Source organism: Colias croceus, chromosome 11, assembly GCF_905220415.1.
Source record: "Colias croceus chromosome 11, ilColCroc2.1".
Taxonomy (NCBI): Eukaryota; Metazoa; Arthropoda; class Insecta; order Lepidoptera; family Pieridae; genus Colias; species Colias croceus.
In genome coordinates, this window is record NC_059547.1 from 10577343 (window position 1) to 10597806 (window position 20464).

Sequence of the window (20464 nt, forward strand, 5' to 3'; positions counted from 1 at the left end):
ATAAACAATCCGGGTTGGAGTTCATAGATAATAATAGATAATTGTATTCATTTTATCTATACGAATATAAAGAAGAAACAATTGTTTGTTTGTACCGAATAAGTTTTAGAGTCGTTTTTCACAAAAAATTTAAAGAATTTTTTACGCCAATGTAATAATATCATGCTCTATAATATTTATCTGCCGAGTTGTGAAATTTATAATTAAAATTGAAATTGAATTTTTGGACCAGAAATATAATATTTGTGTTTACAGTTTTTTGTTGCTTATTTTTTATTTTATGTAAGTACCTATTTGATTACTGTATGGACACGATTTTAATAAATATGTTTTTATATAATATAAATTACTGAATCAATTTCCCTAAAATTTGCTTCTAGGAAATTGGATAAAACCTATTACCTAATACGTTTTATCCAATACCTAATTATTAAGTGACCTATCTATTTCTATTATGTAAAAAGCCTATGTAGTGGGTATTATTTGAGTTTTAATGTCTTCAATTGTAACTTAAATGTCTAGTGATTAGCTCTAACCAAGCTCTAACACTATAAAGGTCACGAGATGGCGTCTCGCGTTAGACTAGAAACACAATATACAGATACATACAGTAAGGAAACTTCATACACTTAGAAAGCAATTAAAATTCTTTTAAATATCAGAAATCTTCTATTTCAATCAACATCTATATTACGTAAAGTCTATACATTAAAAATTTGATAAATATCATTTAAAAAGCGATTGTATTTCAAACAAACATGAAAGAAAACAGAGAAAAACAACGCAATTTTCACTGGTCAATTAAATAGTTCCGAGAATAATTAATTTCTGCTTTTCATTACATCGTTGAAATTAGAATCAAATTAATTGTCACATCACACAATATAAATTGTATTCGGTTTCAGCACTAATTAAATACAAAACCATTTCACTTTGAAGAAATTGTAAGCAAATTTAATATTGCCACTCGAACCGAGGTTAAAAATTGCCAATTTTTGTCTAATTTGAATGGATTGCGAAGTTTTATGATTTCCCCAGAGCATCTTTTTTATTTTTTTCATAGATTAAACAAATAAATCCCTGCTGATGTAATAAATACTGAACTATGCTTGAGTAAGTTATAAATTTCAATTTGTCGTAAAATTTTCGGCTCAGCTTCATTTCGCTTCATAAGGCGACAGATATTGTTTCAATCTCTTTTCATTATTACCAATATCAGACCATATATACATTTTACTCCTACAGGAACACAAGTCTACATATTTTAATATTATGTTTGTTAATATACCTTTACCCGATGTTTTCCTTGCGACTTTCTCATCAAGCCTGTTTGTATTGAGTCTGTCTATTCTATTTCTACGAATCAATTATGACCCGTGTCCTTTTCATAGGAACAGATAAGTATTGATAACGATGACGTAGATAAGCCAAGACATATTATGTAAACTGATAATGAACTGGTATTACCCAATCCCCTATTAATGTTATGAATAATAAAATTATTACTATCGAAAGTATTCTCTTGTGGTTTTCTGTGTAGCGTATGGCCAAATCCGGGGTGGAAGGTCAATATAATCTATAATAATATTATAAAGCTGAAGAGTTTGCTTGATTGTTTGTTTGAACGCGCTTATCTCAGGAACAACTGGTCCGATTTGATAAATTCAAAAATTCGGTGTTAGATAGCCCATTTATCGAAGAAGGTTGTAGACTATATATCATCACAATAAGACCAACAGGAGCGGAATGCGGGTGAAACCGCGGGGCACAGCTGGTTAAATGTATGTGTGATGTGTATGTACTAGAGCCGTTATAAAAAATAGCGTATAATATCAGTCAGTCCGTTCAGTGGATTTTGCTTTAATTGGATCTGTATGAAATTTGATACATAACAAAGATATACTGTATATTGTATAATATTAGTAAAAAGCCGTAAATATCATCAAGTGAAATATAATATTATTATATTAGGATCCATGCTTGTTGGTATGTATTGATCTAAGCATTAGTGTGAGTGGTAAGCTTTTAAATCATAAAGGTAGAGGATTAAAAATAACTCAAACATAATTTTAAAATTTAATTTATTTAACTACATCAATGCGTAATAAAGTGAAGAAAAAGTTGTTGCTTAGACCTACAGGCTCCATATAGTAGTAACAATACTACAAATATTGTACACTTCGGATCTGCAATTAAATTTAAAATATTAAATTGAGAAAATAAACTCCAACTCCAACTCAAACATTTCTTTATTAAATTATACTTCTTCTAAACTATCCAACTCCAACTCAATCTCCAACACAAACATTTCTTTATTAAATTATACTTCTTCTAAACTATCCAACTCCAACTCAAACATCCAACTCCAACTCAAACTCCAACACAAACATTTCTTTATTAAAAAAATACTTTTGAATTGTCATTACACATTTTAGCCAATTTAAGAACCAATTCGGAAAGCAGTTTCTACGGAGAAGAACCGGCAAGAAACTTCGTGGTCGCTATTAAATCAATCAAACAATTAACGTAGTTTAATATAATCATCATATCACAGATGACACGTGGGTTATTAGTTATTCAGAGAAATTATTACTTGTCACTTGTCAATTATCGATTTATCATTAAAATCTGTGTTACCGTGGATTTAGGCAAGGCCAATTTGGAATTTAGCCAGGTATCCATACTAATATTATAAATGCGAAAGTGACAGAGTTACTGTCTGTCTGTCTGTTACTCAATCACGCCTTAACTACTGAATCAATTTGCATGAAATTTGGTATATATTTTGATACCCGAGAAAGAGTATAGGTTTTATCTCGGAAATCCCACGGGAACGGGAACTATGTTTTTCTTTGACTTTGCGGGCGATGCCGCGGGTGGAAAGCTAGTCTGAAATAAGCAAATAACCTTGAATTTGCTGTAATCCCTATAAGCTGATGCTATAAAGTCGGTTCTAGAACTTTCCAGAAAATACTTCTAAGGTTAGCCGATTTTGATGCAAAAGTGGACATAATATTATTATGATCTTTTAATATCTGTCAAACATATATAAATATACGATATTAATTTCTATGCTGATATTATAAATCTGTAGTTTGTTTATTTGAACGAGCTAATATCAGGAACGACGGGCCTGATTTGAAAAATAATATTACTGTTACGGGACTACAGTGCTAGTCAACAATATTATGTATCTTTAAAGTTTTTAAGGCACAATTGATGCATTCAATTATAAATGTAGTAAGTACGAGTGAGTAGTAAGAAAGGAAGTTATAAGTGAATCAGGAAAGTGTTAATCTTATCTGTAAGTTGGAAATGGTCCAATTTACTACTAAGATAAAAAAAAAATTACTTACAATTTTTTTTCTATTCTTCTGTTAAAGATTAATTGTGAAACTTATTGAATATTAGATTTTTAGAATATGCTTTGTTTTAAAACTGATAATTTAAATTTATTTTCAAATAAGGATTATTTCGTTATTTAGTTTTAAATCCTACGATAATATTTTTGAAGGTAGGTACTGGGTAAGTAGCCTTTGGGTGAGATACCAGACATATATTTTTATTGAATTTCGGAACTGATATATCTTTATGCAAAATCTTTTTGCAACATTCTCATCAAAATTTGATAAAAGTTCATAGAAGAATAATGTTTTGGAATCGCTTCCACATAGCTGACTGTTTATCGCTACAACACCAAACATAGGCTTAGATAGGCGTTTTTAATTGGTCCATTATTTCTTAGCGAAGTTTGATCCAGGAGTCTTCGCACGTAGTTAGAAAGTAAGTTTGGGCTCAGGTTTATTGGAATTAAGTGAGTTTCAATTAAGTCTGTTTGCGTAAATAATCAGGTCATGTTTTTGTTTAGAGATTGATGAAATTAGGTGCATCTTTGCTTTATGGAAGTCGATAATAATGACGTGTTTGCGACGCAAAATGTGTATTTATGATTCACTTCCTGCGGCTTCACACACGTGATTCCGCTCCTGTTGGTCTTAGCGTGATAATATATAGCCTATAGCTTTAGCCTATAGCCTCGATAAATGGGCTATCTAATACCGAGACAATTTTTCAAGTCGGACCAGTAGTCGAGATTAGCGCGTTCAAACAAACCAACAAAGTCTTCAGCTTTATATTATTAAATATAGTATAGATATTATATAAGTAATAAATATAGATGATCTAGCAGTTGATTATAATGTACTCAAGTGGTTATATTACGGCAGTGTTTTGGAAGTTAATATTGCATCTTTCCTATGTAATCTAATAGTTTAATATTGATTATTGACGCAGCAGATTGGTCGTCAGTTGTATAGTACGTTTCTATCTAACATTCGGTAGTAATATCGCATTGTTTTGGACTGGGCTGTATTAAAATTAACATCCACGCCCGAAATGGCCATCCTGGTTTCAATATCCTGTTCCTTTTGTGAAAATCATTCATTACTACATACGGAATGCGATCAATAGCAACAATAAAATTATTTAATAAATGTGCATATGAATTTCATATTTTGGTTTTATGGCATTCAATTGCTTACAAATATATAGAGAATAGAAAAATTCGATCACGAGGTGGGATTTAAACCTGCGCCTTCCGTCATTCCGTGTCGACGCCTGCCCAACTCGGCCACCCGTGATCCCGCCAGAGCAGTCGAATTTATGTTGTATGTGTCTAAAAATTAATAATGTATCTTCAAAATATATTTTGTTATGTGTAAATTATGAATAAAGTTAATTTATCATACAAATGGAAGTAATTATTCTTAATTGGGTGGAAACCTCGCTCCGCAATGTAGGTCAACTGGGCGTTAATTTGAAATAGAGCAGACGTCGAAACAATAATTGTGTGAAGCTGCATCTAAAGCAAGATGTAATTCAATTATTGGGTAATGGGAATTGGGAACATATGTTTGTGTTATGTTCTATAGATAATTTAAACCTCCAATGCTGGTTAAAAACTGCTAAATGCTTGATATCAGAATAGACTTGATCGATAAACTTCTAAAATATTCACATATAACTAGCTCTTCACCTAAACCAAGTACATGGTTATCTCACTCAGCTTATGGAATTTTGACTACGTATTTTTCATAGATTCATCGAAATTCATCGAAAACGTTTCATATTTATTACAGTCTCCATTTTATGTCTGTTCATTTAAGGAAACGAAAATATCACTTTTTACTATCCAACGTTAATCAAAACTTTTATTTGATACCAATTTGTGTACCAAAAATAATTGAATAAAAAAATAGGTTTGTTAACATATTATAAGTACGTCCGTTGTTGAATATATTTCGTAATCCCAATTCCTTCGTATTGGTTTTATTTCAATGAAGATAGAATAAGATTAATGTACAAATTAAAATAACACGTAACAAATAGAGCTACCGTCTTTAAATAAAGAAATAAATAAATGATTTTTCAAGCTTATAATAGGAAAAGATGAATGAAAAGCTAATACATACCTGAAACACAGGCTGTGTCACGTACAGATAGCTTCACTAGAGTGGAAAATATCTCTTGTCACCTTTTAACTCTAGATTTAAAGGATTTAGGAGACTTTATAACTCAATTAAAATGCTTTTGGTGATTTTAATTTCATTAGTCCTAAATAGTCAAGTTATAAGTACATACACAATTAAATTTTACGCTTACAGACTTGTTTTTATAATCTTACAAATCCGTAAATTGATACTCAACCGTTAAAGCCACTAGAAAATTACAAATTCCCAAGTCTAGAACTAAATAATCTAGATTCTAGACTATAGTGTCATTGAAATAAATTGAAAGCAGTAAATAAACGCAGGTGTGTCTAACTGTTTGTAATTATGTGGGAACGTGGATCGCATCTTTGATAGTGTGAGGATTACGAAATAGAAGATAGGGTAAATTATTTAAAAAAAGTTTTTTTTAAAATAGATATTTGAATTTGATATTTTAGTTTTATAGCATTCAAATTTTAAAGAATAAAAAATATCGATCGCGAGGCGGGAATCGAACCCGCGTCTTCACTTACCGGGGCGACGCGGACGCCTGACCTCACTTCACCTCGCCTGTACATAAAAATGTATCAAATGCCAAAACATATCTATATCTATACTATAATATTATAAAGAGGAAAGGTTTGTATGTATGTATGGTATTCACGCATAAACTACTGGACCGATTTTGATGAAATTTGGCACAGACCCTGAAAAAGAACATAGGCTACTTTTTATTGCAAAATATGTACCACGGGCGAAGCCGGGGCGGACCGCTAGTAATTTATAAAACTATATAAATGCTTGTCGTGAAAGTGAAAGAATGAGGCAATATTGTAAATCATTTTGGACATCCATGTCATAGAACATCCTGTTTCTGATATCGTAAATTCTTGGAATGAATTGGTTAGTATAACTGGAGGATTATAATATAGTCTTAATGCTGTTATTATAATATGATAATAGTTTGGTTTGTTTCATTAAAAATAATTTTGCTCAAAATTTGACCACCTTTCGAAAAACTATCACCATTCACCATAGTTATTTAGTTAACAACAGAAATACTTGTACAATAACACAATCTATACTAATATCATAAAGCTGAAGAGTTTGTATGTTTCTTTGAACGCGCTAATCCCAGGAACTACCTACTGGTCCGATTTGAAAAATTTTTTCGGTGTTAGATAGCTCATTTATCGAGGAAGGCTATAAGGCTGTATAATGTATACGCTACGGCCAACAGCAGTTGAGCCACGGGGGTAAAACCGCGCGGAGCATCTAGTCATTTATTTATATTAACAATTTATTGGTTAATACACAATTATTTATACTAACAATTTATTGGTTAATACATAGTTCTTCTGTATTTTATATAAAAACAGTGTCACAAACACAAAAACAAGCGCTAATCCAGCGTATTTATCTCCGAGTGGCACGTAGCAATGTAGTGGGTAGGCAAGATGAGTTCTGCATATTTTAGAGTCCATTAAGTCGCGTCTTTCATACAAGAAAACATCGAGCATGCAAATTGAAACTTTTAGTGCTCGTTCTAAGTCACACTTTAGCTTGAAAGGCAATAAAGTGTTTAGGACAAGAGTGAAACGAACTACTGAATTGTTAAGATTTTTCCCAAGTGTCTTCGAGTTTGTGATTGGAATTGAAATGAGCTAGATTACATTGAATCGGAAAGATAAGACTTATAATTTAGTAGAAGTGGATATCTATTTTAAATATGACTATGTATTTATTGCTATAGCCTTTTTTAATATTATTCGATAATTATTTAAGATTGTATTCATTGATAGATAGACTGTTTTATGTTGCATATGAATGCTTTGAAAGTGACGACTAAATAAAGAACCTATACTAGAATAGTATTATATTATTATCTGTAGTAATCCATAATACTCGGGTACCATCATAAGGAAGATACCCGGTCCTTTGGAAGGCTTACGTGGGGACACGTATCCAACACGCAGAGGCCCTTTAGAGAACTTTACTGTGTTGTGGGACACCAGCCGCAGCCTGCCCATGACTGCACTATAGAGATACAGTCCTAGGCAGTCCGCGGCCGATGTAGGACTATTTCGAGATATGGAAAGCAAAATTAACTGGGCTATGGAATGGGATGTTAAATGGGCCGGTATTTGGGGACTATTGGAAACTATGGCACCTGCCTTTCTACTCAAAGAAAGTAAAAAATATGTTGGCAGGTGGTGACTCGCCCTCTCACTGTATGGGCCCCCGAAATAAGTCGCTGCAATAGTGCGACAAGGGGGCAACATATTGTGAGCAGCTAAGGGTGGAGAGGCGTCCCTGGACTTTAAACGACGATCACGCGCTCCCTGAGGGTCCAGCATCACGTGCCCACTCGCCACTTACGCTTCGCATCCACCCTTCGAGCTAAAAGCTCTCGCGACTCCACTCTGGCCGGCCGGTTAAGGCAAGCCAGAGGTGGGGGTCCTGTCCTCGTCAGGCTTCACTCCGACCGGCCGGTGAAGGCAAGCCGGAGATGAAGACAGGGGCCTCCCCCGGGAGCGCTCGGTTCCCGCGGGGTCGCTACTCCCCGACACCCCGCCACAAGGTGTCCTGCGGGTTGACTGATTGCACGGGTGGAATATCTGTTGTCACGTAGACAACAGATATTCCAACCGTGGGCGATGGGGTCGTCACATCCCTACGCCCTTTATCTGTAGTAATATTATTAGCGTATAAAATAACAATGGAAAAGATAAATATTTGTAAAGGATATCAGAAGAAACTCTCTCCATTTGTTATTTTTCATAACTCAAACTTGCGACTTTTTTGCTTTTGAAAAACTATCTACTACACCAAATAAGCCTAAATAAACCGTGAATATCGAAGATATCTCCGATAATTAATAACACCACGTTATTAACTTTCTTATTGATGCTTTTATGATAACAATAATGATGTTCTTATTTATTACTCTTTTTATGTACCAAAATATAAGTCGTAATATAGATTTTATATTACGTTGATGTTAATAAATAATCCTCGACGTAATAAGCTTTCCTTGGAAGGTATTTATTCCTATTGATGTAACCAAGAAGCTTATATCCTCTAATACACTGGAGATTGCACTATGACCATTAACTTGAAACAAGAAACTATGACATTCAATGACGTCAGTCATGTTATTTGTCTCTTTCTGTCGAGTGACCACGCTGGTTTGTGAATTCAGGATTTTTCAAAATAGAAAAAACTAAAAATCATGGTCTATAAATAATAACGACATATATTTTTAACAGTATTTATATTATAATATTATGGTCATACTTTATAGGTAGGTACATACAATTTTAATTGGTATAGAATGATAGTTATAAATAACTTTTGGCTACAAAGCTTGGATATGAACCGATATATAGCATTAACATCCTTTGTAAATAGAGGAAAGTTGTGTTTTGCATCAGATGCTGTTTACCAAATTGTTAGCTACTCAGACCTTCTTTTTAAACGCGTTGCTTCGACGGGTCAATTTCAAGCCAGAATCATCAAAGAAAAACTGTTTATAGCAGCCTTGCACAAATTTCAGCTAACTTTACAAAGTTTATTTTTCAAAAGGTATTTTTTTCTGGGTCGTAATCCTCAGTAACCTTGATGGGCACATATATTTCTTTTTATTTTACTTTTTGGAAAGCTGAAATACGTAAAACAAAAAAATATGAGGTAAGTTAAAAAAGTATAAATTTCAATGTAAAAACGAAAAATCTTATAACTACATGTGAGTGCAATACCGATGTCATGTGTTGTTTCATTACTAGTAACAATCTTTAAAATGGTGTTCTAAATTTTCATCATAATATTGTTATTACAATATATTCTCTTCGCTATCCATAAAAACTCGTCATCATGGTTACCTTACTTGTTAAATCTGTTTATTGAAAACTTGTTGAAAAATGATAAAGTATTAGGGAAATAACAAATTTAACATGACTGCTTACTAAAATGATGCAAAATTAGACAATTTTTGCCATTGAAATGATTCTAAACAGGTAAATGCAGGAGTATTGAGGAATATTGTAAATAACGTAAATATACACTTGCCTGTGAAATTCTATGCCAGAATTTGGTGTCCAAACACTTCTGCAATTTTGCACAATACAATGCATTCTTTATATTCGGAAAATATTCATTAAATAAGCAACAATATTAACTTAAATATTCGAAGCGACGCAATTTTTTTGACACACATGCCATATTGACAAAGTGAGAGTTGCTACAATTTTATTATGGTGACTACCCATAATCAGGGAGTATCGCTTTTTAATAATTGGTTCAGATACTTAGTTTATTTAGCATAAATAATAATTGTCTCATCCAACAATGCTTCTGAATGACGTTGTTGGCAATTTATCAACAAACTCATGTACAAAAACTAACCTTTTGCACAGAATATTACAGCATACATAGTAGCCTTGGGAAAACTTCGTATTAACAGTGGCAATACCAAGTTAGGTGTGAAAGTGATAAAAAACATGAACTGGGCAATATTTTCTTGTTACACGTCAATGTTCATACCGAAATCTCCAGTGTATTAGATATAAGCTTCTTGGATGTAACTAATGCGCTCGAGTACTTTTGACATTAGGCGGGGTCACACAGAGTGAAAAGCCTCGCGAAGTAAAGGCTGATATCTTGGCTAATGTAGCTACATTAAATATTATTGTATTATTTCTGTATGATAGTCCAGTCTGTGGGGAAATGTAAAAGCCTCTGCTCTACAAAAGGTGGCGTAGAAAATGTTTTGAAACAATAAGTATTGTTCAGGCATGAAAGGTTAATAAAAATCCAAGTTCTCGACCTTGACGATCGATATACCGAATTTTAGCAACTTTAATTCAAGATGGCGGCTAGCGCCTGGGTCCGTCAAGGTCGAGAACTTGGATTTTTATTAACCTTTCATACCTAAACAATATCGTTTCAAAACATTTTCTACGCCACCTTTTGTAGAGCATAAATACCTACAGACTGGATTATGAAGTCATTCATGATTGACAGTGGCTTGCCTATGTCTATAGATATTGATTCATTTGTTTCCCGGTTCCGGCACGGTGTAATGTGAATCATGCTTTTAGGCCAATTCAAACTAGAGCGGTAACCGCTACCGCTTCGGGTAGCGGTATCCCGATGGATACGAGATTAATTAATCTCTTACGCAGCATATTATAGAGACCGCTATGGGTTTGAATAGGCCTTTAACCGCTATTTTCCTCGGCCGAACCATATCCACACAGACCGAGCTATGCAGCAATTGCTTCGCGAGGCTGCTCGCTCTGTGTGGACCCGCTTATTCAATTGTAATACATTTTTCTTGGATGATATTTTCACTTGTCACATGGTAAATGTATGTTCTGCTATACAGGGTGGTTTTGTGATGTCACCAGATGGCATAGTGCTCTTTAGTAATTTAATACAGTATGTATTGTACAAAATTATAAAAACTGCGCATACGCAGTGTCTTCACGTATGAGTGTACCTATATTATAAGATTTTTCTTCACGTATAGTGCTTGATACATAGCTGTTTTTTACAAAGCCAGTTATAAATGTAAAAGCCGTTTACTTAAATGTACTTATACGAAGCAGGAATAGAAAATAGGTTGCTTCAAAGATAGACGGGTACATTCATTTTAAATTATTTAATTGACAAAATTATATCAGGTGTGTTTATATCCCAATCATTTTCATCACTGTGTACCTATTTCTTTTCTTATTGGTGAAGTACGACGATGGTTCTTATGGAGAGAAAACGTAAACATGTACGACGGGCGAAGCCGGGGCGAACAGCTATGAGATATTTAAAGGATTTTTAAAGACAATAAATACATTTAGTTTTGCGCTTAAGCTTACTTGAGATTTCAGACTTAGACTAAGAAATTATTAATCACGTCAATCCGATTATTGTATTCATGAATAAACACATATTTTGAGTTCTTAAACATTAAAGATTTTCTTAGAACTCTTCTATCGAGACATTTTCGAGAATATTTCTTTTATTGATCACCGCCTTTTATTTATTGATTTATTTCACAATTTATTTAATAACTAGCTTTCCACTCGCAGCTTCGCCCGCGTTTTTAGAGAAAACCCCGCATAGTTCCCTTTCCCGTGGGATTTCCGGGATAAAACCTATCCTATCTCTCAAGTTGGATCGAACTGCACATGGCGTGCGAATTTTATTATAATCGGTTAAGTGGTTTAGGAGTCCATTGAGGACAAACATTGTGACACGAGATTTATATATATTAAGAGAAGAAGATATGACAGTTTAGTTTCAGGGAAGTTTTTTTTACATTGTATGCATAACACCCACAAAGCGATTTAATTAAATGGAAAAATAACTTCATAAATCCGACTACTTACGTACCTGCTGCAGGAGCAATATTGGAACGATCTGGGTTGCACCGCGGCGGTCGGAGCAATTTCAGCTGTTTAAACTCAAACTCAAACATTCATTTATTCAATTAGACTACTATTTAGTAGCACTTTCGAATCGTCATTACATAATTATTTTTAACATTTACCACCGATTCGGAAAGCAGTATCTATGGAGAAGAACCGGCAAGAAACTCCATAGTTGCTCTTTTAAAATCATGTCGATATTACATATTAGACTATCAAACTTCAGAAAATTTTATACTTACATAATATTCGGTAAAGTAGAGAAACTGAATCGTGCATACTCTATCGCAAAAACGCATCTACACCTACCCTCAATCACACATATATACGCTCTCACACACGCATACACACACGCACACACACACACACACACTCACCTACATACGCATACACTAACACACATACACAAACACTCACATTATACACTAACTATATTAATTCATTTTAACCTTTCATCTCATCTATAAAATAATTTATAATATATCCATCTTTAATTATGATTAATTCTTTCTCATTTAATGTTCACGTTCATTGTTTATCTGATAGATTGTGATTGTTAATGCTTGGGGGCCTGGTGACCCGTAACACAAGTATTTTGTACTTATCGCGGGCACCAGTCTCTCACAAATGTTAGTATTAAGATATATAGATTAACAATGTATGTGTTGATTGTACATTTGTGATGAGAAAAATAAATAAAATATTTAATTTAATATGTAACTTATATCTAACTACATAATATATCATAATATGCCAAAGAAATGTCCTGTGGTTTTTACGCGACAACCCTCCATGGGTTTTTATCGTCCATATATTCCTGAATACTGTAGTACGCTCTCTGAACTAGTACATTTTTTATATAAGTTTTAAATTTAGAACTACTAAACTCTTTAATATTGTGAGGAATTCTATTGTAAAAGCGTATACCTTGACCCATAAATGAATTTTTAACTTTAGCTAATCGGAAAAATGGCATTTCAATTCTATTTCTGTTCCTTGTGCCATAACAGTGTCTATCTCCTACTCTTGTGTGTAAATTGTCTCCTACTCTTGTTTAAATTGCCCCTGCCTAAAATATAATTGAAATAGTGGATAGCAAATTGTATGAGAAACGGATATCATGGGATAGTGAAGCCTCTGGCATTAAAATATTATATAATGTGGGAAGAAATATATTATGATAAATATGCTAGGCTGTATGTGTTTATGGCCATAAATATGACATAATGGAGGCCTGTCCCTTATAATAGTGATGCTGAAGTTATAATGTAATTTTACGGGTAGTTTTATTTTCATCTTTATTTTTATCACATTTTTGGTTAACATAATACAAATTAGCTTTAAACTAGTTCCTGTTCCGTGTGATTTAGGAGATAAAACCTATCCTATCGCCTTTCTGAGGTCTCTAACTACCTTCGTAGCCAATATCATCCAATATCGGTTCGATGGTTTAGGCGTGGAGTAGTGACAGATAGACAAACAGATCGACAGAGTTACTAACGCATTCATTATATTAAGTAAGGGAATAAATTTTAATCCCTACTAATAAAAATTCCTACTAATATTATAAATGCGAAAGTTACTCTGTCTGTCTGTTACGCTTTCCCGCTTAAAGCTATCAACCGATTTTGATGAAATTTAGCACAGACAATATTTAGACCCTGGGAAAGAACATAGGCTACATTTTATTGCGAAATATGTATCACGGGCGAAGCCGGGGCGGACCGCTAGTTTGTTAAATGTGCAATAGGTATGTGATATGTCAGTACAAAAATATATTAAATTCCTGTATGTCTCGTTTCTGCAATAAGCTTGGCTTTTATGTTATTTCCGGGAATATTATTGTTATTTAAATCCATTCAACTTGGCTCTTTTATAAAGAGCAGGATTTTTATTAATAAATCTTTTTTGAATAATACATCACCTTCCGTGAATTGCTTTACACGCTTTTTGACAATAATATGCTTTTTTCATTTTTAATATTGAATACGTCACTATAATATTATGTCATAAATACCAAAGGTTTTGAATTTCGCTTTTTTTGAACGCTCGCTTTATTATTTGATTTATACAAAATACATTAAGCCTTTCGTATACGAAAAACATAAGGTCCCTTTGCTTCGTAAAATATTGTTTACTAGCGGTCCGCCCCGGCTTCGCCCACGGTATATATTTACGTTTTCTCTACATAAGAACTTCAAGGAATATAATAAAAAAGAATTATTGAAATCGGTCCACCCGTTCACGCGTGATACCGTGATAACACGAAACGGGTTTCATTTATATATATATATATATATAGATCTCCTTTAGTTCAACTGAATTTTATACAATGAACGACTCAATTATGACTGGTAAATTTTCATCTAGTCCTACCGAATCTAGTAGGTCGGAATCTTCTCATAATTCCAAAGAACTGTTTGGTGGTATTGACTGCGGGGAACCTTTGTTATCTCAACGGATTATAATCGACTTCACTCCTGATGAGGAAGACACTGATCTTGTTCAAAAGAAGTGTGTTATGTTTTGGGAGTTTTTGAAATGTACTACAGAGCTGGAGGCTTTGGATACTGTACCTGTAAGTTTAATTTGTTGTGGAAATAATGAATCAATCTATATATTACTAGATGACCTGAACGTTTCTTTTACCATCCTCTTAGTGACATGCACAAAAAAATTCAAGAGACTCTTTTAGCAGTAGCCATAAACGTTTTGGAGGAGTTTAGTAACAGACATCGTGACATGGAATTTTTTTATATATTTGTGTGTGTTAGTAACAAACACCATTTGTATCTCAAAAACGACTTAACGGATTTTAACGATTTTTAGAAGATAAAAACTGTAATAAAACACAACGAACAAAAACCAAAACAAATCCATATAGGTGAAGAGTTTTGAAAAAGCCATCGGTTCAACTTTATCAAAACTCAAACTCAATCATTTATTTATTCAATTAGACTTCTTCTAGAAGCACTTTTGAAACGTCATTACATATTTCTAACATTTAACACCGATTCGGAAAGCAGTATCTACGGAGAAGAACCGGCAAGAAACTCCATAGTTGCTCTTTTAAATCTTTTTATCAAAGCTCGATAGGGTAATCCTAACTGCATTTTAAACTTAAAATAATTTATAGAATAGATATAACCCGCATCAGGAGTTTTATACGATTCCATTTTATACGTTAAAGTTCTGTAAAATTGTGATTTTAAAAGATAAGTGCGGTCACGGATCTTGTAAAGCGCTTCGGGTGCTATTATTTTATAAATTTTAAAACTTTTTTGCTTTTTTGTTTTTCGTCGTTTTAGAAATATATATTTGCTGTTATGAATAGAATATTTCATAATATCATAGTTAAGTTAAACTATGATTCTATATTGAATAGTTTTCTGGCTATTATATATGAAAATCATAGAATATTTAGTTTTAGTGATTAAAGTGCACGTTATTGCTTGCTCGTGCATATCGTTTGTAAAAATAATTCTTGTTAAATTGTATTACAACTGAGATGAATGAAGAGTTCGATCCCCATTGAATTCTATTAAAAGTATAAAGTGATGATTACTAATTATAAATTTGTAAAGAAAGTCCATCACCAAAACAAATGTAAAGAGTATTTAAAAATACGATACTATATATTCATATTATTTTTTTCAGAGCCAGTGTGAGTTAAAAAATATTTTCGATCAAACAGGATTAGTTTTAAAAACTGTACTGTACGATATAATTATTAAAAACTGTGTTCCAGGATTACAATGTGTATGACGATACATCATCTCCAACAAGCAGTGGTGTTCCAATAAAACCTGATTCACCAGAAAATGTTATAGTTAAAGAGAAAACAGCGGTATCTATGCTTGAATTAGTGGAAGGAAAAGGTATAATTTTATATATAAAATATTTATTAATAGGGTCTGTTTTTTCCCAAATGTGCAAAGGCAATTCTCGCAGAAATAATGCATAGATCTACACTTAATAATAATTATTGTTCTTATAGTAAATTTTGGAACCTCATCATCGTAATTAACTTGCACTGTTATTTTCATCAAAATAAATGTGCTATAATAAAATAATATAATAAATCTTTGGAATAAAACACAGCTACAAGCCGTTATATATTTTCATAATATATAGGTATATTGCAGTTCTAACATTGCCCTTATCTCAATAAACTCAAAATAACACTAGAGTTTAATTAAATTAATCGAAATAAAACAATAAATATCGCGCAGATAGTTCACATAACGAAGTTATACAAACCGCCATTTAATACGAAAGTTAGATAAGAAAATGGCGAAGTTTAATTAAGCCATTCCTTTGTCCAGGTCTGATAGACAAGGCGTTTGAGGGAAAGTTGCCGCAGTCGTATTGTTCCCTGGGACTTGCGCAATATTCTGAAGAGGATTCCGTTCAGAATGTTGCTCAACGGGCAGGTAATGATCCAGGGTTACTTTTATGTCTTTTAGCGCATCTTCCTCATACATCTTTAATCGTAGAGTGAACAGGTACCTACCTTCTAGGGAAGCGCGTTCCATCTTAGACCACATCTTAGCTTAACATCAGGCGAGATTGTGGTCAAGCGTTTCCCTATTCCAAATAAAAAAAACATCTTACTCGCACGAAATAGGAAACCTTCACATACTCTTAGTTTCACAGCATTTTCCTAGCATAATGTTGTTGATTTAATAATTTTAACTTTAGTACCTAATTAATAATTTATTTAAGTTACTATTCATTCAAATTAAGGAATTGATTTTTAGTAGAAGGATTTGATTGTAATATAAAGATTTATACATATTACAATCAAATACTCCACCACCTCCTTGGTACAGTGGTTGACGCGTGAGCGTAGAACCGAGGGGTCCTGGGTTCGATTCCCGGTGGAGACGAAGAAAAAAAAATGTCTTGGTCTGGTAGGACACAGAAGGCTGATCACCTACTTGTCCCTAAAGAAAAATCGATCAGTGAAACAGATGTATGCATAATGCATCTGCCCCTTACCCCACTACGGGGTTACGGGACTTCACAATCAAATAAATATAAATAAATATTACACCGTATAGTCGTATAACGATATCATGTCGTACAATATAAATGTATCAAGTATTAATGAAACTTGTCGGCAACTTCGAGATATCGATATGAATTTAGCAAACTGAGTAGAATATATTAAACTGATACTGATGAGGGTATGATTGCATAAATTTGATCATAATAAGTAGCGAAAGATTAATCGCTATTGTATTATAATATTATGTATGAAGGCATTTATTTATTTACTTTTATTTCTGAAACTAGCTAACATGCGGTTTCACCCGCAGTGCTCCGCTCCTGTTCGTCTTAGCTTGATGATATAGCCTTCCTCGATAAATGGGCTATCTAACACCGAAATAATTTTTCAAATCGGACCAGTAGTTCCTGAGATTAGCGCGTTCAAATAAACAAACAAACTGTTCAGCTTTATAATATTTAGTATAGATATACGAGTATTCCAGTATTGCCACACCACATAGAGGCGTACAAATCTCCCATTTATATTTATAGTCGCAATAAATACGCCCACGCTGCTCCAACAGGATTTCCTGAGTCCTACACGCTGCACGTACAAACATTTGAACCAAATAAACAATAGTTATATAATATTATGCAAACATTATTATCGTCTAGATCTATTTATTTGTGGAACGACTGACCTCGTTACGTAGAAACTTGATGCTATTCTGATATTATGTTGCGAATGCCACAATGCTTGGTCTATCGGAAATTTTGTAGATAAATATAATGAATAAAATTTATCCACTAGCAAATAGTAAAATTATAAATAAAGAAAACCTTCTTTGGTTCAGTGGCTATCGCGTAAGATCTCTTTTATCACAGGATCGGTTCAAGGTAGAAAGAAAAAAAGATTGATCACACATTCATTTATTTATTTCACATTACACTTATAAACATTTTAATAAAATTTAAATTTATTCCAATTATTTGGCGTATTAATATTATATCTAGTTTCAGCCGAACCAAAAATATTAACAGCCATGTTCGAATTATGCTGAGTCCATACGCCTTTACGTTGTAAACAGCTTTTTTTCATAACTGTATTTTATTATTACGAATAAAAAAATATTATAATTTATTCTATTCCATCCTGATTCGCATTTAGTGGTTTTCTTATTTATGGTCTATATTTTAAATTAAATCTTAATCGTTGAAAGAAATCTCTTCATAAATAATTTCCTTTATTCCTTTAGTTTTTTTAATATTTTTCAAATAAATCCCAGTTCCAGACATAATTTTAATTACAATTTTCTAATGTCGTTTTACGTTGATTTGTAAAGACGTTAAAGGCTGGATTTTTCCTTAGCAGGCTTAATAATTTCCTATTTTTAATTAACATTCATCAATGTAAAGAAAATCAAATAAATTTTCAAAATAAACAGTTTAACATAATTCAAAACATCGTCGTAGCATTTTAAAAGGCGCCGTAGCCGTCTCGAGTGGTTCGTAGAGTGCAGCGTAGCGTAACAGCAATAACTCGTAGCGAGTACCTTTATAAAATGCATTGCTACGACGGTGGCTACGAGCTGGCTGGCTATTTTGCTAAAAGTATGGTTTCGTAATGATGCAACAAGCTACAAATTACTGATGTTTAGGAGCTACTTATAAAAACATTTGTACCAGACCGCTTCCGAGAAAGTTGTTTCTCGAGTTAATTTATGTATCGGTTTGTGACGTTCTAAAGTTTAAGTTAAAGGTACGGAATATTATTTTTTGCGAGGTTTCAAAAGAATATGATAGAGTCGAGTCATATAGATACAAATATATATAAACACACAAAATAAACACCAAACAAACTCGCACAGCTATAAATTTTTTTGGTTGTCTACTCGTATCGGCTTACCATCGAAACGGCTTGTTTAAAATAACTTGTTTTCTTTGTCAGATACAGAAAATGGAAAGTCGAAAAAAGTGAAGAAACGTGATAGGAAGATATCTGCTGATGGCACGGTTAAAAAGATGTGTGAAAAACTTGAGATGTGGGACGCGCAGCATCCTAAGTATGTAATAACTAGCTGTGCTTCGCGGTTTCACCCGCATTGCTTCGCTCCTGTTTGTCTTAGCCCATAATAATAAAGCCTACAGCCTTCCTCGATAAATAGGCTATCTAACACCGAAATAATTTTTCAAATCGGCACAGTAGTTCCTGAGATTAGCACGTTCAAACAAACAAACACTTCAGCTTTATAATATTAACCTATAGATTTAAATATAATATTTTGTTACTATTTCATACTGAAACGGCTGCGCTGATTTGAATGATGTTAGTAATGTAATAAAGTTTTGTCATATTATAACATCGGTTAATACCTTTAGTAACTGATGTACTTTAAATAACAAGTAAAATCTTTTTCAATGACAAGATGAAGATAATTATTAATGAGTAGCTCTAAAAGAAATCGATAAAAAATATCGAAACTTAATATTAATTAATTAAAATGAAATAAAAATCTATTTACTTTTACAGATACATGGAGCCACCCGGTCATTCTCAAACTTTAATATATTGCAAAAAGCCTAAAAAATAATCTTGATGTAACAATTTACTTAAATTTATTTATTGTTTTCTAAATATAATAATTGTAGAATGTATAATCATATTTTATGGATTTCCACCCGCGGCATCGCCCGCGCAGTCCAAGAAAAACCCGCATAGTTCCCGTTCCCGTGGGAGTTCCGGGATTAAACCTATCCTATGTCCTTTCTCGGGTATCAAAATATCTCTATTTTGATTTTGAATTTCATGCAAATTGGTTACTCAATCACGCCTTAACTACTGTTAAGGCGTGATTGAGTAACAGACAGACAGATAGAGTTACTTTCGCATTTATAATATTAAGTATGGATTATAGAAAGCCAATATATTTCTATAAAATAAAATCAATCTTTTGTAGTTACGAAATTAATATTAATGTTTCAAATGAGTGAAAATAAAGTTAGGTAATAAAAAACTTCTGAAAACAATCGCTCTTTTATTCGATCGTTAAAACTTCGTCTCTAAAATTAATATGCAATATGTTAGTTATTGCAAAGTGCGCAGTTTCTAATTTAGCAGTTTGAAAGTTTATCCAACAGTGCAAAAATGAGTAGCATGAATTGCGGAAACCAGACGGGGCATGTTAGAAACTGGTCGACTAAAACTAATGTAACAGATGGTGTGACTTTGGACTGTTATTAAAGTTAGTATGTGTGTTTGTCAACTAGTACCATACTAGTTCTGCTTGTATTGAATCGGCCTAAAAACTAATATAAAACATAATACGTTACACACGAATATAGGTCGCACAAAGATGATCCTTATTAAAAAAAAATGTGTGCGTGTACTAGTCGAGTACACACGTAAGAAGTGAAACTTTGGGATAAGAAAAAGTTGGCGCGTAACGCAAAAATGTCACGACTACGGTGTAACGCAAAAATGTCACGCCTACGGCGTAACGCAAAAATGTCACGCCTACAGCGTAACGCAAAAATGTTACACAAAATTTTTTCCAACCC

The 20464-nt window shown here is 33.1% G+C and overlaps 1 protein-coding gene across 2 annotated transcripts; it reads left to right on the forward strand.

Moving 5' to 3' along the window:
• Positions 1 to 14254: 14254 nt before the first annotated feature.
• Positions 14255 to 19554, forward strand: LOC123695562. Of its 2 annotated transcripts, none has more exons than XM_045641447.1 (5): positions 14255 to 14492; positions 15663 to 15792; positions 16240 to 16347; positions 18855 to 18969; positions 19437 to 19554. In XM_045641447.1, the coding sequence occupies exons 1-5, from the start codon at positions 14262 to 14264 to the stop codon at positions 19495 to 19497; spliced, it is 645 nt and encodes a 214-aa protein (XP_045497403.1). In that variant the 5' UTR covers positions 14255 to 14261; the 3' UTR covers positions 19498 to 19554. The 2 variants fall into 2 exon arrangements, with proteins under 2 accessions (XP_045497403.1, XP_045497404.1); XM_045641448.1 differs by having other exon boundaries at positions 18861 to 18969.
• The last annotated feature ends 910 nt before the right edge of the window (positions 19555 to 20464 follow it).

Bases quoted from the DNA above. Each gene is read 5' to 3' on its own strand.
- LOC123695562 (XM_045641447.1), top strand. From the start codon at position 14,262: ATGACTGGTAAATTTTCATCTAGTCCTACCGAATCTAGTAGGTCGGAA. The intron at 14,493-15,662 runs GTAAGTTTAATT...ACTGTGTTCCAG, and splicing joins AGGCTTTGGATACTGTACCT to GATTACAATGTGTATGACGA. The intron at 16,348-18,854 runs GTAATGATCCAG...TTTCTTTGTCAG, and splicing joins GAATGTTGCTCAACGGGCAG to ATACAGAAAATGGAAAGTCG.